Source organism: Rhinoderma darwinii, chromosome 1, assembly GCF_050947455.1.
Source record: "Rhinoderma darwinii isolate aRhiDar2 chromosome 1, aRhiDar2.hap1, whole genome shotgun sequence".
NCBI classification, from domain to species: Eukaryota; Metazoa; Chordata; class Amphibia; order Anura; family Rhinodermatidae; genus Rhinoderma; species Rhinoderma darwinii.
The window spans coordinates 76469258-76486231 of NC_134687.1; the positions used below are offsets into that span (position 1 = coordinate 76469258).

At 40.9% G+C, this 16974-nt stretch overlaps 1 protein-coding gene across 8 annotated transcripts in view; it reads right to left on the bottom strand.

Moving 5' to 3' along the window:
• Window positions 1–8418: 8418 nt before the first annotated feature.
• Window positions 8419–16974, bottom strand: part of CLOCK (clock circadian regulator) — an 89026-nt gene continuing 80470 nt past the window's right edge. For 6 of the 8 annotated variants that reach the window (XM_075859823.1, XM_075859844.1, XM_075859812.1 and 3 more), the window contains 11 exons: window positions 16769–16875; window positions 16204–16351; window positions 15182–15257; window positions 14504–14648; window positions 14286–14377; window positions 14056–14148; window positions 13619–13777; window positions 10965–11168; window positions 9762–9943; window positions 9302–9557; window positions 8419–9176 (listed from right to left, as the gene is read on the bottom strand). In XM_075859823.1, coding sequence (XP_075715938.1) covers window positions 9024–9176; window positions 9302–9557; window positions 9762–9943; window positions 10965–11168; window positions 13619–13777; window positions 14056–14148; window positions 14286–14377; window positions 14504–14648; window positions 15182–15257; window positions 16204–16351; window positions 16769–16875 — 1615 coding nt within the window. In that variant the 3' untranslated portion in view covers window positions 8419–9023. The remainder of the gene's footprint in view (window positions 9177–9301; window positions 9558–9761; window positions 9944–10964; window positions 11169–13618; window positions 13778–14055; window positions 14149–14285; window positions 14378–14503; window positions 14649–15181; window positions 15258–16203; window positions 16352–16768; window positions 16876–16974) is intronic. The other 2 variants (XM_075859837.1, XM_075859858.1) reach the window with 1 other exon arrangement.

The following is a 16974-nucleotide window of genomic DNA, read 5'->3' on the forward strand; positions in this document are numbered from 1 at the left end:
TTATTAGTGTATACATGTGTACAGACCATAGGAGTTGCTATGGAGGGGAGGGGGCACTTCAAGAGAGAAACATCCCACCCACTGTGCCCAACTTCTGTAACTATTTCCTAACAAAGCACGGGAGCCAGCCCCAGGGTCATACCAACTTTTTCCCTTGCAAGGTTTGGAAATTAGCAAACGAGCTTATAGGAGGGGTAAAGTAGGATATTTTTGGAATTTGCATGACTGAAAGCCAATTTTTACGTTGATCAAGCACTTTTCTAGAGACTACAAGAAAGAAGCATAACCCTATTGTACACACATTCTTCACTCTCCGACATAAATCGACAAAACATTCCTGTACTATTTGAAAGACAGGTCTGGAAATTCGAGCTTTATCAATTTAAAACGATCCCTTCATCATTAAAATCAAGTCACGTATCGTAGCCATTGTAAGCCATTGAATAACATTGTACTTTGAAAGTTAATGATTTTACCAGTCAATGAACATCTTCATCAAATATCTACTGATCAGAAAGGATTAGGTCCTGGCCACACATTTAACGCCAATGCTTCTGAAGGTTCTAAGTGACACGGAAAATAAACAAGTAATCGCAGAGGCAGACATTTTCTGGGATTATAAGTAACACTAGATTTAGGCATTATTCACATGGCTCTATTTTTTCTCCCATTGTCTTCAATGGGAATCAGCGCTGCGGTTTATAGAGTGCTGATTATTCTGCGGGCTGAATCTAAATCATCGGCCTCCTTACCTGTCTAGGTGCTGAATCTGTCCAAAAATTCCTATTGAAATTAATAGGAAGCTGAAAAAAAGTGCCAAATGCATTATGATTTTAATATTCAAGGTCAAATCTCCAGTGGGCAGTTTTAAAAAAAATAAAATCCGGGGGAGGCAGATTCAATGTCATATTTCAGCTTAAACTTCATACTGTGTGAACATACCCTCCCTAAGAACACTAAGGACCGCCGCCCCTAAGTCTTAAAGGGGTTTTACTATGGGGGGCATTTATGACATATCCACAGGATATGTCATAAATGTCAGATAGATGTGGGTCCTACCTCTGGGACCCACATCTATCTATAGAACGGGGCCCCCTAAAACCCGTTCTACCGCTCTGTGTTCCGGCTGATGAAAGCGATTTCCGACCATAAAGAAAACAGCGTAGCCCGCTAAGCTACGCTGTTTCCGTAAGTTCCATAGTAGTGAATGGTAGTTATGGAAACAGTGTAGCTCGCATGCTACGCTGCTTTCGTAATTGCCATTCACTACTATGGGACTTATGGAAACAGCGTAGCTTAGCGGGCTACGCTGTTTTCTTCATGGTCGGAAATCGCTTTCATCAGCCGGAACACAGAGCGGTAGAACGGGTTTTAGGGAGCCCCGCTCTAGAGATTGGTGCGGGTCCCAGAGGTGGGACCCGCATCTATCTGACATTTATGACATATCCTGTGGATATGTCAAATGTCCCGGATAACAAAACCCCTTTAAATGTGTGATAAGTTCAATCACAGAGCAAAGAGGCAGAAGATGGACTGTAGACTTCATGTATCCATTATCTGGTATGTGCTTCACAGCACCAATACCAGGTTTTACTAGGAAGAAGCGTGCAGTGACCCGTGGCAGATTTTGTTGCAGAAATTTCTGCGCCTGAAAGTCAATTAAATTCATCTAAATGTGGATTTTCTGCAGCAGGTGCATGGATTTCTGCAAGTTCCATTCGGATGAATGGAATGGATGTTGAGTCGCAGAAATTTCTGCAACAAAATCTGCCGTGTGGGACTGCAGCATGAATAGGAAGTACTGACTTGTCAGTCAAACGAAAAGAAAATGAGCGATTCCTGCCCCTTGTAAACTGAATGTGCTAAACCAAGTACTAAACTATTCAAGCGAAAGGTTTTTGTACATGTGCGTAATAAAGTGTCATAACTAAGGATTAATAGAAAATAACTAGTCCGCTAAACAAAATCACAAACATGCACTACATAAAAATACCAAAATTGTAAAATTTTGTGAAGGGACACGTCTGATGAAAGGCCAACATTTTTAAAATAAAACTGGGTTACTGGCAAGGGGTAACCTGGCAAAGTGGCATAACACCCATGCTGTGCCTCTTCAACCATCTAGCGAGAAAGAACAAACTACCGCCTATGATAGTTATGGTAATATTTCTTAAAGGGGTACTCCCATCTCACACATTTGTGGCATATTCTGTGGATATGCTATAAATGTCTGATAGGTGGGAGATTTCAGAAGTGGGACCCTCACCTATATCTTGTGGATAATAATTGTCTGAGCTGGGAATACACAAATACAAATAGAGCTTTGTCTACCAAAGCTAAAAATGAAAAAGAATTTCGAGATTTCGTTCTCTGGGACACAATTTATGCACCTTTACCTTTTGTTAAATTTCAAAGTTGGGATTATACAAGATTTGGTGACAATTTTTGGACCAAAATTTGCATTTCAATAACACAAATGGAAAATTGCAATAGCAGCTTTATTAGTGAAATGTAGTACCACTAACTGGGGAATATAGAAGAAAAACCTAAAGACATATGATGAGGCTATGTCCACAAGGGGCAGATTTCCCGCAGAAAAATCTTCAGCAAAATCAGTGATAAAATCGACAACATATTTTTGCAGCTTAAGGCTCCATACACACAAGTGTATTTGGGATCTAGATCACGCAGACCCGAATGCCGTGCCACAGCATTATAATGGTAAATGTATGCAGAGTCCAAATTAAAATACACGGTTGTTTAGTGCACTGTATACATGCTTGTGTTGCATAAGGCCTTAAGCCTCATGCACACGAACGTGCTTTTGCGGCCCCAATTCCCCCGAAACTCCACGGGAGAATTGCAGCCCCATTCATTCCTATGGGGCCATGCACATGACCGTGGTTTTCACGGTCTGTGCATGGCCACGGAGTCCGGACCGCAGAAAGAACGGGCAAGCCTTATTACGGCCGTGTTCTGTGGTCCGGGCTCATTGAAAATAATGGCCGCGGCCATGTGCACAGCCCGCGATTTGCGGGCGGCTCGCGGCTGTCACTCTGTGGCCAGCCGACCCGGAAATCACGGCCGTGCATGAGGCCTAAGACGCAGACTTCACCATGGGTTTCATCGTGTAATGCCAAGGGTAAAATCTGGGCCATAATCACATTTCCACGGCAGAATAAATCATTGTGCAAATTTTAAAATCCACAGCGAGACCTAAAAACTGTGTTTTTTGCACCTAAAAAGCTTCTGAACTTCTTTGGTTTGGATGTTTTTGGAGGGGGGGGGGGCGGGGGCTGGTAGCGAGAACCCAATGACAACAATTGGAATATAATGGCAAACAACAAGCCTGCTTCGGAATACCGTCAGTATATAAAATAGCATAGAAAGGACAACTTTTTCGGCTCTCTACATGTCAAGTATTACACGACCGATGACTGAAAAGATTCTCAGGTGTTACAAAATCCCATGGCTGACCGCATCACAAGTCTCGTGATTGTAAATGGATTTGCACGTTTCCCCTTTAGGCTGGATTCACACACCGTGTTCTGCTGACTTTTTGTGCGCCATTTTTATCAGCTTATTTTTAGTACGGCCAGTCGATAATGAAATATATAATACACTGCATTTTGGTTTGTGCCATTTTTTTTATGCAATTTTGTGGTCAGTGGTGATTTTTTCCCAATGCAGCATGCTCTGGGTATGGCGTTTTTCTCATGAGTTTTTAGCATAGGCTTCTCTATAGGACTTCAAAAATGGCAGGAATAAAAAGCTTGAAAAAAAAATTAAAAAAAAGAAATAAATAAAAAATTTCATAAAAAACACGTTACATTTTAGTAACGCTAGCATTTTTAGAAGCGTTTTTTTTATGCAGTTTGAATTGTCAAAATAATTGTGTGTGTGCAGGAGGCCGTACAAGTCATACGTGATGAGCAAATCCGTGAAAATTTGTTTTGCTGATCACCAAATTTCCTATTCAAGCATCGCATTTTCTGCTTATAAGGCTTTATTCACACGGACGTGTCCGTTTTGCGCGCGCAAAAGGACCGTGTGTCAGCAGCGTATGATGCGTGGCTGTGTGATTTTTGCGCAGCCGCCATCATTATGACACTCTTTTTACGTTTACAAACAGAAAAGCAGGAGGTTCTTTTCTGTTTTCATTCATTCTTTTTACTGCTGTTGCGCAAATCACGCGGGGCACCCGGAAGTGCTTCCGTGCATCGAGCGCGATTTGCACGCACCCATTGACTTCAAAGGGTGCGTGCTGCGCGAAACACGGGCAAGTATAGGACATGTCGTGAGTTTACGACACTTTGAGCTAACCACTTAGTGCTAGCACCGTAAATCTATGGCAGACGTGGCTAAGGGGTCAAAGTAATTCAGCCTCCATTGTCTTAAATGTGGGAATACGGCTCTGTGATAGGAACTTTTCCCGCTGCTGAAGCTAATTTTTACCGAATCACAAGGTCATGTATTCCTCCGGAATAGTCACACAGTATAATATTCCTATAATATTCCGGACTGTCATTTCCACAAATGTTACTTCAACATGTGAACAGTGAAACCGGTTATATCTTAGTCTTGGTGTGTGAAGTTTACAGTTTAGTCTGATGTGATTGGGTTAAACAGGACACAAATGCTTCAGCTTAGGACATAATTTAAGGTAGGTGCAGAAAACGTTCCTTCTTCTGTGAATATACCCTGAATAGAAGTATAAGGGCATGGCCAGACGTGGCGGAATTGCTCTGGATTTCCACTGTGGCCAGTCCGCTGCGGAAATCCGCAGCGGACATTTTCTCCATTGGTTTCCATACCTTTTTAGTTAGGTTCACGCACACGTGGCGGAAAACTCCGCTGCGGACCATAGGCTGCGGACCATTGGCTGTTGCGGACGTGTAGTGGACTTGTTGCGGAATTTCTCCATTGACTTCAATGGAGATTCAAAATTCTGCAATGAAATCCGCAGATGTGGTGTGTTGCTTTGCGTATTGGTTTTACAAACAGGATATTTCTTCATTCTGGCTGTGTTTCGAGGTCTATAGCCAGACTTATATGAAAGGTTTTAAAAGACAGCAGGAAGTACTCTTCACCTGAATACGCAACGGCTAATCCGCATCAATTTACTGCATATTTTAGGCAAAGCCGCAACAGAATCTGCAACGCAGATTATGTGTGGCATTGATGCGGACAATGTCTGTAGAAATACGCCACGTCTGGCCATGCCCTTACAAGGCACTGTATATAAAAATCTCGGCTGATAGTTTGGATTGTAGCCCTCAATAAACAATAAGAATAGCATTGGGCTAATTTTTACAGAAAAAAAAAAAATACAGACCTGGCAAAAATATATTGTATACGTATAGATATATATATATATATATATATATATAATTTTTTGTGTGCAAATCACTCCTAGAACGGAACTTTCAATAAGTAGTTTCTTAAAATTCTCTGATTAAAATATCTTTCCCAATACATAAAAATAGCTTCGGAGAGGTAGAAGTTTTCACACCATCAGGAAAAAGTGCAAATTTCAACATATTAACAGATAAATGAGTTGTAGGGAAAGTCGTACGAGCAATAGTAAAAAAATCGGGATGGATGCCAGATATTTGTCATTATCACATATTCATAAATTAAGGGCACAAACATACTAATCCCACAATATCAAATTATGACGTAGTACCACACAGGACAAAATGATAACACATAGTAATAAAAATAATAATAATATGACAATGGGGTAGAACGTCAAAATTCAGGTTCATCAGAAAGACATTAACACCTACGACCATGCAGCATATAAAATGTGGTTATTTTTATATATATATATATATATATATATATATGTAAATATTTACAGAATATTTTACACCATCTATACAACAATGAATCTTTAAAACATCCTCAAAATAGTGTTATGTGGTTTACAAAAAAATAGCAATGATTACAGGTTATTTTATCAAATGCGTGATCTGTAACATGCCGACTGATCAGTAGTCCTCACCACTCCGTTTATCTTTGGTTCTAGAGATTTCTGCAAAGAGCTGGCCTTAAAAATGACAAATGGAGATGAGAGGGTTTTAAAAAGCTAAACACAATCTAATGTTCAGGCAGAAATACAATGTATAAGGAAGGACTTGAATACCTACAGCCACAGAAGGTAAAGTATGTCACGCAAAAAGGCCAAGGTGCAGCATGAAATCTTTTCACACTTTAAAATAGTATGTGTAAATTTGTCATTAACATTTATTTATTTAGATATGTATCTGTGTACTTAGGGTTGCACAGTCGTTGGCTAATCTCTGTATTGCGTTTTACTTTTAAAACCTGCTTTCTCTGACATCCCTGCTTGTGAAGCTGCACGTTTTGAGCCCAGTGGGTGTTCCCTGCTCCATACGCTGCGGGGGTCGGCTGTGTTTTACAGCCGACTCCAGGGACTAACGGCAAGGAACAGCGATCGCACTGCTGCTGGCCGTTTAACCTCTCAAATTCTGTGGTCAATCGCGACTGCAGCATCTGAGGCGTTAGAAAGAGGGGGGCGCCTCCTCCGACAGCTCATCGCCCCCCCCCTGCAATAAGATCAGGCAGCATCGATTGTTGTCATGGCAGCTCAGGGGCCTAATGAAGCCCCCCAGGACTGCCTTCACTCTGCCTCTGCCAGGGCTTAACAGAAGCTTGTAGAAATAACAATATACTGCAATACATTAGTATTGCTGTGTATTGTACCAGCGATCTAACGATCGCTGGCTCAAGTCCCCTAGGGGGTCTAATAAAATGTGTAAAAAAAAAAGTGAAATAAGTTTTCAGCAACGGAAAAAATATATACAGATAAAAAACTAAAAGTTAAAAATAAACGCCTTTTCCCCATTTTTCCTCTAAAGTAATGTAAAAAATAAATAAAAGTAAAAAAAATTGGTATTACTGCGTCCGTAAAAGTCTGAACTATTGATAGTGTTATTTAACGTGCATGGTGAACGCCGTAAAAAATAAAAATGTAAACCGCCCAAATCGCTGTTTTTTGGTCAACTAAACTCCCCAAAAATGTTTTCATACAAAGTGATCAAAAAGCTGTACATCCCAACAAATGGTACCAATAAAAACTACAGTTAGTCCCGCAAAAAATAAACCCACACACCACTCAATGCACGGAAAAATGTAAAAATTATGGCTCTCAGGATGTGGTGAAACAAAGCTTTTTTTAAAACAATTTTTTTTAAGAAAAAGTTTTTTTTTTGTTTTTTTTTTAAAGTAGTAAAATATAAATAAATCTATATAAATTTGATGTCACCGTAATCGTGTTGAGCCACAGAATAAAAGTTAAAGTTGTTGTTTTTACTACACAGTGAAAGCTGTAAAAATGAAACCCAAAAACCAAATGGAGGAATCACAGTTTTTTCCAATTTCAGCCCGCCAAGAATTTTTTTTTTCAGCTTCCCAGTACATTATATGGCCATTAGAAACGACAACTCCTCCTGCAAAATATAAGCCCTTACATCACTCTATTGATGGAAAAATAAAGGAAGTTATGACTCTTGGAAGGCGGGGAGTGAAAAACGAAAATGAAGATTCAAAAAAATGGCTCAGACTTTAAGGGGTTAACAGCAGCCCCCTAAGTGAGTAACATGAACCTGCTCTCACCACATTATCCACTGTGCTCAGGAGTGGGGATCAATACATCGCTGCAGGATCACACACCGGATTCAGTTATAGCCGGTACCAAATGAGACGCCACTGCATCAACCTGGTTCATAAAGTTCCGCACAAGTGCTGTATACACCAAATAGTAGTATATTTCTGATCAAGACTCTTTGCAAAGTGAATAGTAAAGGTGCACATAGATATGTTTGTAAGGCTCAATTACTGCAGGGAAAGCTCTAGTTTATTTACTATTGGTTACTGGACCTTGAAGTGACAATAGTATTCCTCCAAATTTCATGGTCCCTAAACACTTTGTTGAAAATAATCTTGGACTTTACATTGGACTCTTCTGTAAGGTTTTCCATACGTATATTGTGAAATTGTGGGCTTTAAATTTTAGGGTTATGGAATAAATAATCCATTATAAGGTCAGATGGGCACTGCACTCATTGGAAGGTAAATGGATCGGAATCCTTTGTAGATTGCACAGGTAGATAAAATATCTAAACATTCCGAATAAGGATCCTTTAGATTAAAAAGGGTTAATAGACTGGGTAAGCAGCATTACTACGGTCCTCGGGATTGGTGGGGTCCCCCAAGTCAGCCTTGATATGCAATAAATGTCTATGATGGAAAATCCCTTTATAGGGGTTGTACAGTATTAGAAAAAAGGGTCTGCTTTTTTCCAGAAACAATGGCACTCTTGTCAATGGGCTGCGTGTGGTATTGAAGCTCATCCAAATGCAGGGGGATTAAGCTAAAGAGTGGCGCAAGACCCTTCTTTTGAAATATGGACAAGCCGTTAATGAGAGGGTCATGCTGAATGGGACACCAGGCAGAGGGGCATATACGCATACGGGTATATTTATAAAAACCTCAAGGGAACAAAGCACATCAAATTTGCTTAATGCCCATAAGATTGTTCAATAGCAACCTACGTTTTAGTAACCACGAGCAATAAATGGTGTACATCTGTGCACATACTGGTGACAATACCCAGTGAAAGACGTAAACGTACCAGGGGATATACGAGTTGCACTTGGTGAAAAGAAACTAAATACTGGCATCACATACAAAAATTTCAAATTGTTTAGTTTATACCCAAATGTCACTAGTACACATTAGTGAGTTATGCCAAAGTGGTAAAAGTTTGCAAAGATCTCTAGGACCAAAGGATACAAAAACATAAAACGAACCCCGACGCTGACAATATGTCATGTCTGTATTACAGCATTGCAGATAGACGTCGGCTCCCAGTGAATGAGCTCCATCATCTCGTATCAAACATTCATCGTGCTGCTTTAGTAGTGATCATAAATCTCCATACTGTCGCTTGATACTACCATCTATACCCTCGTTGCAACGTCCACCATAGATTATTCCTACAGTTGCTGGACTTTAGAAGAATCACTCATGCTGTCAGTCCTATGCCGAGTTAACTGCTGCTGGTGGGATGGAGCAAAGGTGCTTTGTTGCACAGGAAAAGATGAGAGGATGAGCTGAGCCGACTGGTTCCCATGGAGTAGCCTGGAGGCCTGGGGAACACAAGACACATTATGTTACTGTAAAATCATCCCGTCAAAACCGATCGGTCCCTAAAACAACCCAGCCTATTATAACAGTCACACTAAAACGGCCGGCCTCGGAAAAATGGCATTACCTGCAAGAAGTGTTGCGGCTGCTGGCCTAGCGGTGCTTGTGCTTGCGGTTGTTGCACAGAAGGCTGCTGCTGCTGCTCTTGCTGGCTCTGTTGTTGCTGGGTAATGGAAATGGTCTGTGGTTGTTGCTGCTGTGTGGCAAACGTTGGGTATGCCGTTACTACCGGACCCATAAACATTGTGCTTGGAACCATGACTGCTCCACAAGCCACTGGTGTGGTCACAAGTTTAGTTACGATCTGTTGCGCTTGTGAAAACCTGTAATAGAGGTTCGATTTATTCTATATATTTGCAGTAATGAAAGGTCAAGAATCCAACCCTACACAATATAATTTCCCTCAGTCTATGAAGACATCCATGGGATTTTTCCTGCCGATTTACAGTTTGACACGGTCTTCATGCGCTCCACTCTTTTTCTAGACAATATCTAATATATGTAGTCATTATTCAGTGATTACTTGCCTGATTTGTCGGTCTTGGGGAAATGTGGTGACAGCAGCTCCCTGGTTACTCAGCTGCATGTTGGATGGCATTTGCACCATATTAGCAGCGGATGGTTGAGCGATCACCATAGTGTTGTACAGTGGCGCCTGGTTGGACATGGATGTCTGCTGAGAATGTCCTCCATGTAGGTTTTGCTGACCCTGTAGTAGGAGAAGGTCTGTTTAGAGGAACAGCGAGGGACAGACTCTGGATTGATGAAAGCATACTAGACATTTGAGTTCAGGTCACTACCTCACCTACAATTTTTTTAATCAGTTCAATTTTATTCAACAAACTTCACATTATTACAGGTCATTGTACTTTCTCATACAGTGTATAAGCAAATTTCCACAGACCCAATTATTTATATCCAACCAAACATTCCCTTCCCCCCAACTCCCCCTTGTATCCCCCCAGCCGGTCTTCTCGATACCACTTTTCCAATCCTCTCTCCTTCTCTTCCCCTTATCCATTCCCCATCCTACGCCTGCCCTCCGTATGTACCCCCCCGTCAGTAGCCCTATACCTGAACGTGTGACCTTAGTGTCATTAGCTCCGCAGAAGCATATCCAGATTGATCAATCCACCTAGCCCATTGTTTTTCAAACTTGACCTTGGACCCCCTCTTGGAGTATATCCTATATTCCATCAGAACCTGTGAGTTAAGTGCCCCTATGATTTCTTGTTTTGATGGTGGCTCCGCATCCAGCCAGTGCTTTGCTATTCCTTTCCTAACTTGATATAGTATTTTAGCGATTGCCAACCCTGACATCCTATCCCCCTCCAAATCTCCAACATACCCTAGCAGCATTACCACAGGATCCCATGGAATCTGTACCTCAAACACTCTCCCCACTAGCTCCAATATTTCCGTCCACAGAATCCCCAACCTCCCGCATGTCCAGAACATATGAAGGATGTCTGCTTTTTCCTCCGGGCACCTAGGGCACTTGGCATCTGCTCTTAATCCCATTTGTTTCAGCACCCACGGGGTCCTATACACCCTATGTATCAGAAACAACTGCGATCTTCGTTGTGCTACATTAATGGACAAAGTACATGTTGCTGCCAATACCGCCTACCTCACCTACAATTTAACATGTAAACATTGGAAGTAAGAACAGGCATTAACAGTACAGAACACAACCAAATGAAATATCACGTTCCTCCTACACACGGTACCTGGTTAGTGTTTTGTAGGGGCTGCTGCTGGAGCATGTGCGGAGCTCCCAGGTGGTTGGGGTTCATACCCCCCTGCAGCTGGTTAGTCCGAACCACTTGGCCCTGCATGGTCAGCTGTGGTAGTTGCTGCATGTTTGAGCTGTTTCCCGACGACACCTGCACTGGCCCAAAGTTTAAGCCAGGGGTAGGCTGCTGCAGAAACATCTTCAAAACAAAGGGAATACCATGCAAAATGTCATATAGGAAAGACTTGATATAAGAGGTTATGGGTATGGCAGATTATGCAGAGCCTTTGTTACAGAGAGAAAGGAGTAGGAATGTGTCAGACAATCAGACATTGCTCTGTATGGGAACATACTGCCTCATCTTTTCCATTATTCTGCTCTGAATAAAGTCTATATACACCTTCAGAACCATTTTTTTTTTACATTTCCCAATGCAACTAAAACAAAAAAAGAATGGGTTTTACAGGACTTTGATATATGACCTATCCTTAGGATAGGCCATCAATATCAGATCTGTGGGGTCCAACTGCCGGTACCCCCACTGATGAGCTAACTGAAGGGGCCACAGCACTCTGGTGAGCCATGCAACCTCTTTATTGTTTACCAGGCACAGTTCCGTAGATTGAGTAGTGGCTGTGCCTGGTACTGCAGCTATTTGCTTCTCAGTCCCATTCAAGTGAATGGGATTGTGCTACACTACGGAGCGCAGCTACTACCAAATGTACGGAGCTATGCCTGGCAAGCAGTGAAGAGGCCCCTTCAATAAGCTACTTAGTAGGGGTGCCAAGAGTCTGACTCCCTCCGATAATGATGATCTCTCCTAAGGATAGATAATCAATATCCAAGTCCTGGAAAACCCCTTTAAGCATCTTTTGCAAAATAGTTTATTTATTTAAAAAAAAAACTCTAAACTAAATGTGCTTCCCATTGTCCAGAAAATGAAAATAAACATCAAAATATGATTGACAGGCCAGGACCAGTGAAAATTATTATATTTTCTCATCTTTTATGTGTTTTCGAACAGTCCAACATGGTTAAGGGAAAGCGTATTCAATATGATAGAAAGACTGATTATAGAAGGACTGGAAGGGCACGGATTAGATCGATTTGAGAATAGACTGCGATTACGGTTACCGGACATGAACATTTTTTTTTTTTGAGCTACTCAACTTCAATATCTTATTAACTGGACAGAATTCAGGTATATGGATTCATTAATTGGGCACAGGTAATAGATATTTGGGAGTTTTTGTAGTCGGGTCCAATGAGGTTGATTAATTCGGAGACATAGCCTTTGAACTCACTACTTCGCAAACTATGGCAGAAAACAAAGAAGATTTTGCCAATAGATGGAGTTTTAAAATTCACGTCATTATTCTACCATAATTACTTCGAGGAAATTAGTAAAATACAGAACAAAGTTTTGGTTCAGGTATGGGTTTAGGTCTGTATACCAATTCTTTAAAAATAGAAAACGAAGGGAATTTGATTATATGTGTGTATAACACGAGGTGCTAAGGACTGCCATGTACATACGTTCTGTGGGTGTTACGAGGAATGATGACTGGTTTAGGATAATAGATTCTAGTATGGTGTTAATATTTGTATGATCGAAAGAATGCTACATCTAAGGAATAGAAAAGTCTGTTAAAACAGAAGGGGAAGGAGATTACTCATAGTAGTAAGGAAAAATGGTATCGAGGTTTGGATGCAGACATCCTCGTTATTGAAAAAAATTTGATTCAACTTTTTTTTTTACTGCCGGACTAATAATTGTCAAAAATGGTTGTTTCCAGATAAACCAATGTTACTTGAATGGCAAGAATTAGTACATAAGACATTTTTATTTTGAATTTAGCATTTAAGCTACAAGATCTAGGGTTCAAGATTTTTGCGGCGTTTCGGAAACCCTGGATCCATGCCCTGTCCCCTAGGGAAAGTGGGTCACTAACTGCAAGGGTACGTCAAGGGATTACATTGTAAGGAAGTTTCTTGTCTTTTCCTCTAGGGTAGGGTTGATTGGGGGGTGGAGAGGGGGATTGTAGAGATTATACCAGGAAATAATACGTATAACCTTTTTTTTGTATGGAGATTGCAGATTTGTAAAATCCATACATTTTTGTCGTGCCTACATCTCCTATGTAGACCTGTGTGTCTCCATCGTAACAGGTTACAAACTGTGTAGTCGGATTCTGTGGTCATACTGCCAACCATCCAGCCTCTACTTTTTACTAACATACGTTTATTAAGTAAAGAGTGCATGATTGCAGGTTTAGACTACACAGTTTGTATTCTGTAACCATAGAAACACATAGGTCTGCATAGGAGCTGTAGACACAAAATGGTAAGATATTTTTAACCAGTGTATATATCATTGCTTCATTTAGGATGCATTGGAGCAATAAAATAATGTTTATCTATGTGGACAAACAAAAATAAATGGAGTTAGGTAATTATTGGGCGATTTGAATAGGACATCTTGCACCATGAAAGACCCATTTACTGTAGGCCATATTTTGTTATTTGGGTGGAGATGTGGAGGTCATAACATGATGATTATTATGTGTAGTCCTGTAGGAGGTCAGACGTTTAAGATCGGAAAAAAGCTTATTGTGAACAGTTCTAGTGTAGCAGGAGAGAGGCCTATACCTGGAAGCCCTGACCATGGACCATCTGCAGCTGCTCCTGAATCTTCCGTAATTCCTCCTGCTGTCGGTGAATGTTCTCCTCTATGATGCGTGTTCTTTGCTCCAACTGATCCTTCAGGTGCTTCATGGCTCCAAACTGTGCCGTAAACTGAAAGATGGACTGAAAATCATAAAGAAAAATGGCAACGGCGCAAAACCATCCAGTATAGACTCAACAGGAAATCGACATTTCAGGGATGCAGCCTCGTAAAAAGGAGAGAAGGAAAAAAAAGAGAACATTTGGCTGCAATAGCATCTAACATATAACACCAACAAAACGATACTATAAATGACTAACAGACATCTGGAGGCTTGTACACATTTAAAAGGCATAAAACTCCATAAAATTAAATGAATTGTAATAAGGCCTTCCGTCTTCTAAACCGAATGACTGCTCACCTGACTCATTCCAGTCTGTAGGTGAATGGCCGGGGCAGGTTGCTTCTTTACCGGCTGTGATGATGACTGGTTAAGAGACTGCGAGCTCATTGACTAGAAGGACAAATCAAACATGGTTTTCTACAAACGCACAAAATGCGCTCATAAATACAGGAGATGTTTTCCTATTATAATAGGTTATTTGAGAATTCTACAAGAGGAAATGCCGGCACATGGCAAAGTCTCCTTACCTGGCTGCTAATTGATGAGTGCCTCTTCTCCAAACCCGATAGAGCTTGTCGTCGCGGTGCACTGGTGTCTGTTGGAATCTTGGTGGGTGTAGCTGAAGAGGTATACATAGAAGTAGGAACATCGCAGTAATCTCGGAGGCCATACAACAATGACTACAGTTTATGCAATGAATAGGATTAATACAGATGTACTGGAGTCCACAGCTTCTGATACTTACATGATGGATCAGACACGGCTGTGTGAGAAGAGGACTTGATGGAGCTCCTGGATGAAGGAGATGGCGTCCTGCTGTCATCAAACCTCTCCAAGGTGTCCTTCAAGCGGTCCTTGTTTATATCATTGTCTGAGACAGTGTCCTGATTCTGAAAGGACACAATGAATATGTTATTCTCACAAACCGGACTGTGCAGCGTCCAGGCAAATAACTAAAAGGTCAAATGCAATAGAGAAACATCATTTGCATTTCCCTCCCAAGTGTATCTATAATATCATCCAAAGCCCTACTGTAAAAAGGGATGTCAATGATGAACATTCATTAGGTGGTAAAACCAACGTCATGATGAATAAAGGTTATCCAGCACCAAGCAGAACTGTAGTGCAGATTGATCCATTCTTTAAAAAGAGAAAATCCATTTCTATTGCGTCTGACACTCAACCATTGTGTGCGATCATCTTCAGGCAAACCTGTAACAGGAGTCCAAGTGACCCGCATCCCTGGATAAGTACAGCACAAGAAGGGGACGCAGAATATTTCATGCGGGGCATCTACACAACTACTATGCACTTATTTACAAAACAGACATTCCTAAAGTTACCCGAGAAAAATAAAAGGTCAAGGCTCCGTCAAACTACACAGCGGAAACATCAGTCAGGAAGACAAAAAGCAAGCGCTCACTTTATCCGAGATGATCGCTGGTGGAGAATCTTCAATACCGAGCTTGCGCCTTCTCTCTGAACCAACCTCAGCATAGCTGCAATATCAAATATATTATTTTGCATTTATTTTACTCAACACATTTTGTCCAAGTAAGAAAAGCACAGAAGTAAAAAACGTTTACAAATTAATCAAATATGAACGAAAAACGTGTGGATCACGATGATGATGAGGATACGTCATCACAGAAACCCCCCCCCCCCCTAACTGAAAGACTGCTCAGCATGGAAACTCCTAACTACTACACTACTCTACTTAAGACGAACAGTCCAGTAGACCAGTGGTTCTCAATCTATTTCAGGCCACGGACTCTCACACTTCGTATGGATGACATAATTACCAGAACCCGTCATCTATCGGGGTACATCTACTAGTATCCGGTATTCTTCAAGACCATGCATGTCAATCGAGGAATATGGCACAGCTACTGAACTTTACCGGGTTCTCAGGCAAAGTTCACCACCACTTTTATCTACAGAATGGGGTCTGAGGTGACTTGAAAGCCACACTCATTCTACCATTGATGTGACTCATTAACCTTCATATATTCACTGCAGGCTGGCCTTTTGACAAATTCATTTTCGTTGTGATAACGAAAATATATGAATATTAACAATTTACATCCTCTGTGTGGCCACGAGAAACCATTCTGCAGAACCCCAGAAACCTTGCTGCTGCTGTAAACCCAAGTTGTTCTTGCGTCCTACGTAATTCTATTTTCCCCCATAACGTTATATACACACACCTATAAATCAGCAAAGTCAGTCATCCAACCTCATCCACATCAAACATTCTGTTGACATTACAGCAATCCAGATTGTGTGTAGGGGATGATACAAATATAACCTTCATAATTATGTTATTTTACCAACAAATTCTTACGCCATATATTCATTGTTTGAGCAATATAAAAATCAAACCTGCATGCAGACAAGTAACACGAGATTTATAGATCTGCGACGGAAATTCTTCAATGTTTTTACCTTACGACGGTGTGAGTGCACACAATGAACTCTGGCCTGGAATTCCATTGATGGTAGGTGATATAGTATCGAGTTTGCAACCATATCCACTGTTGCCCCTTGGTCAGGAACCTATAGTAGCAAGACTTGCCTTTCCCATACTGCATTACTAGAAACAAAATAAAAGAAACAATAAAACCAATTCTACATAACATTATCACTGACCAGGAGAAATTTAGGAAAAAAGTAAATCATGGTAACATTCAAATGGCAACAAACCCCCAAAAAGCATGCACTCATCTCAAGAAGTTGTCTACTGAAATGTTTAGGGTCCTCACTGTATAAATTTACAGAACGATTGGGCAATTTCCTGCCAATCTGGTATTTGAAAGATTCTTGGATTAGTAGGAATTCTGGACCATAGGGCTCGGGATTAAAGGATTTAGAACCACATGTTAACTTGCATTGAGCGCTTACTTATTAAACAATGAAATTAACTTTCACGGTTTCGAAAAATAAAATAAAAAATGTCCAGATAAGTCAGAACAACCACAAGATGATCTATACTCCGCACCAATCTACCTACAATGTTCATGGCATTTTGCAAGATTTTCCAAGTCGTCCACGTGATAATAATCATAGCCAGATGTACCCAGCACCTCAAAAGGCAAATATCCGATTATTGGAGGAGCCCTGCAGAAAGATTACAAAGAAAGCGGACATCAGCAATGTGTATTGAGAAGACATCATACAGGTTCGTCATTAAATTCCATTATATTCCACTTTCAAAAA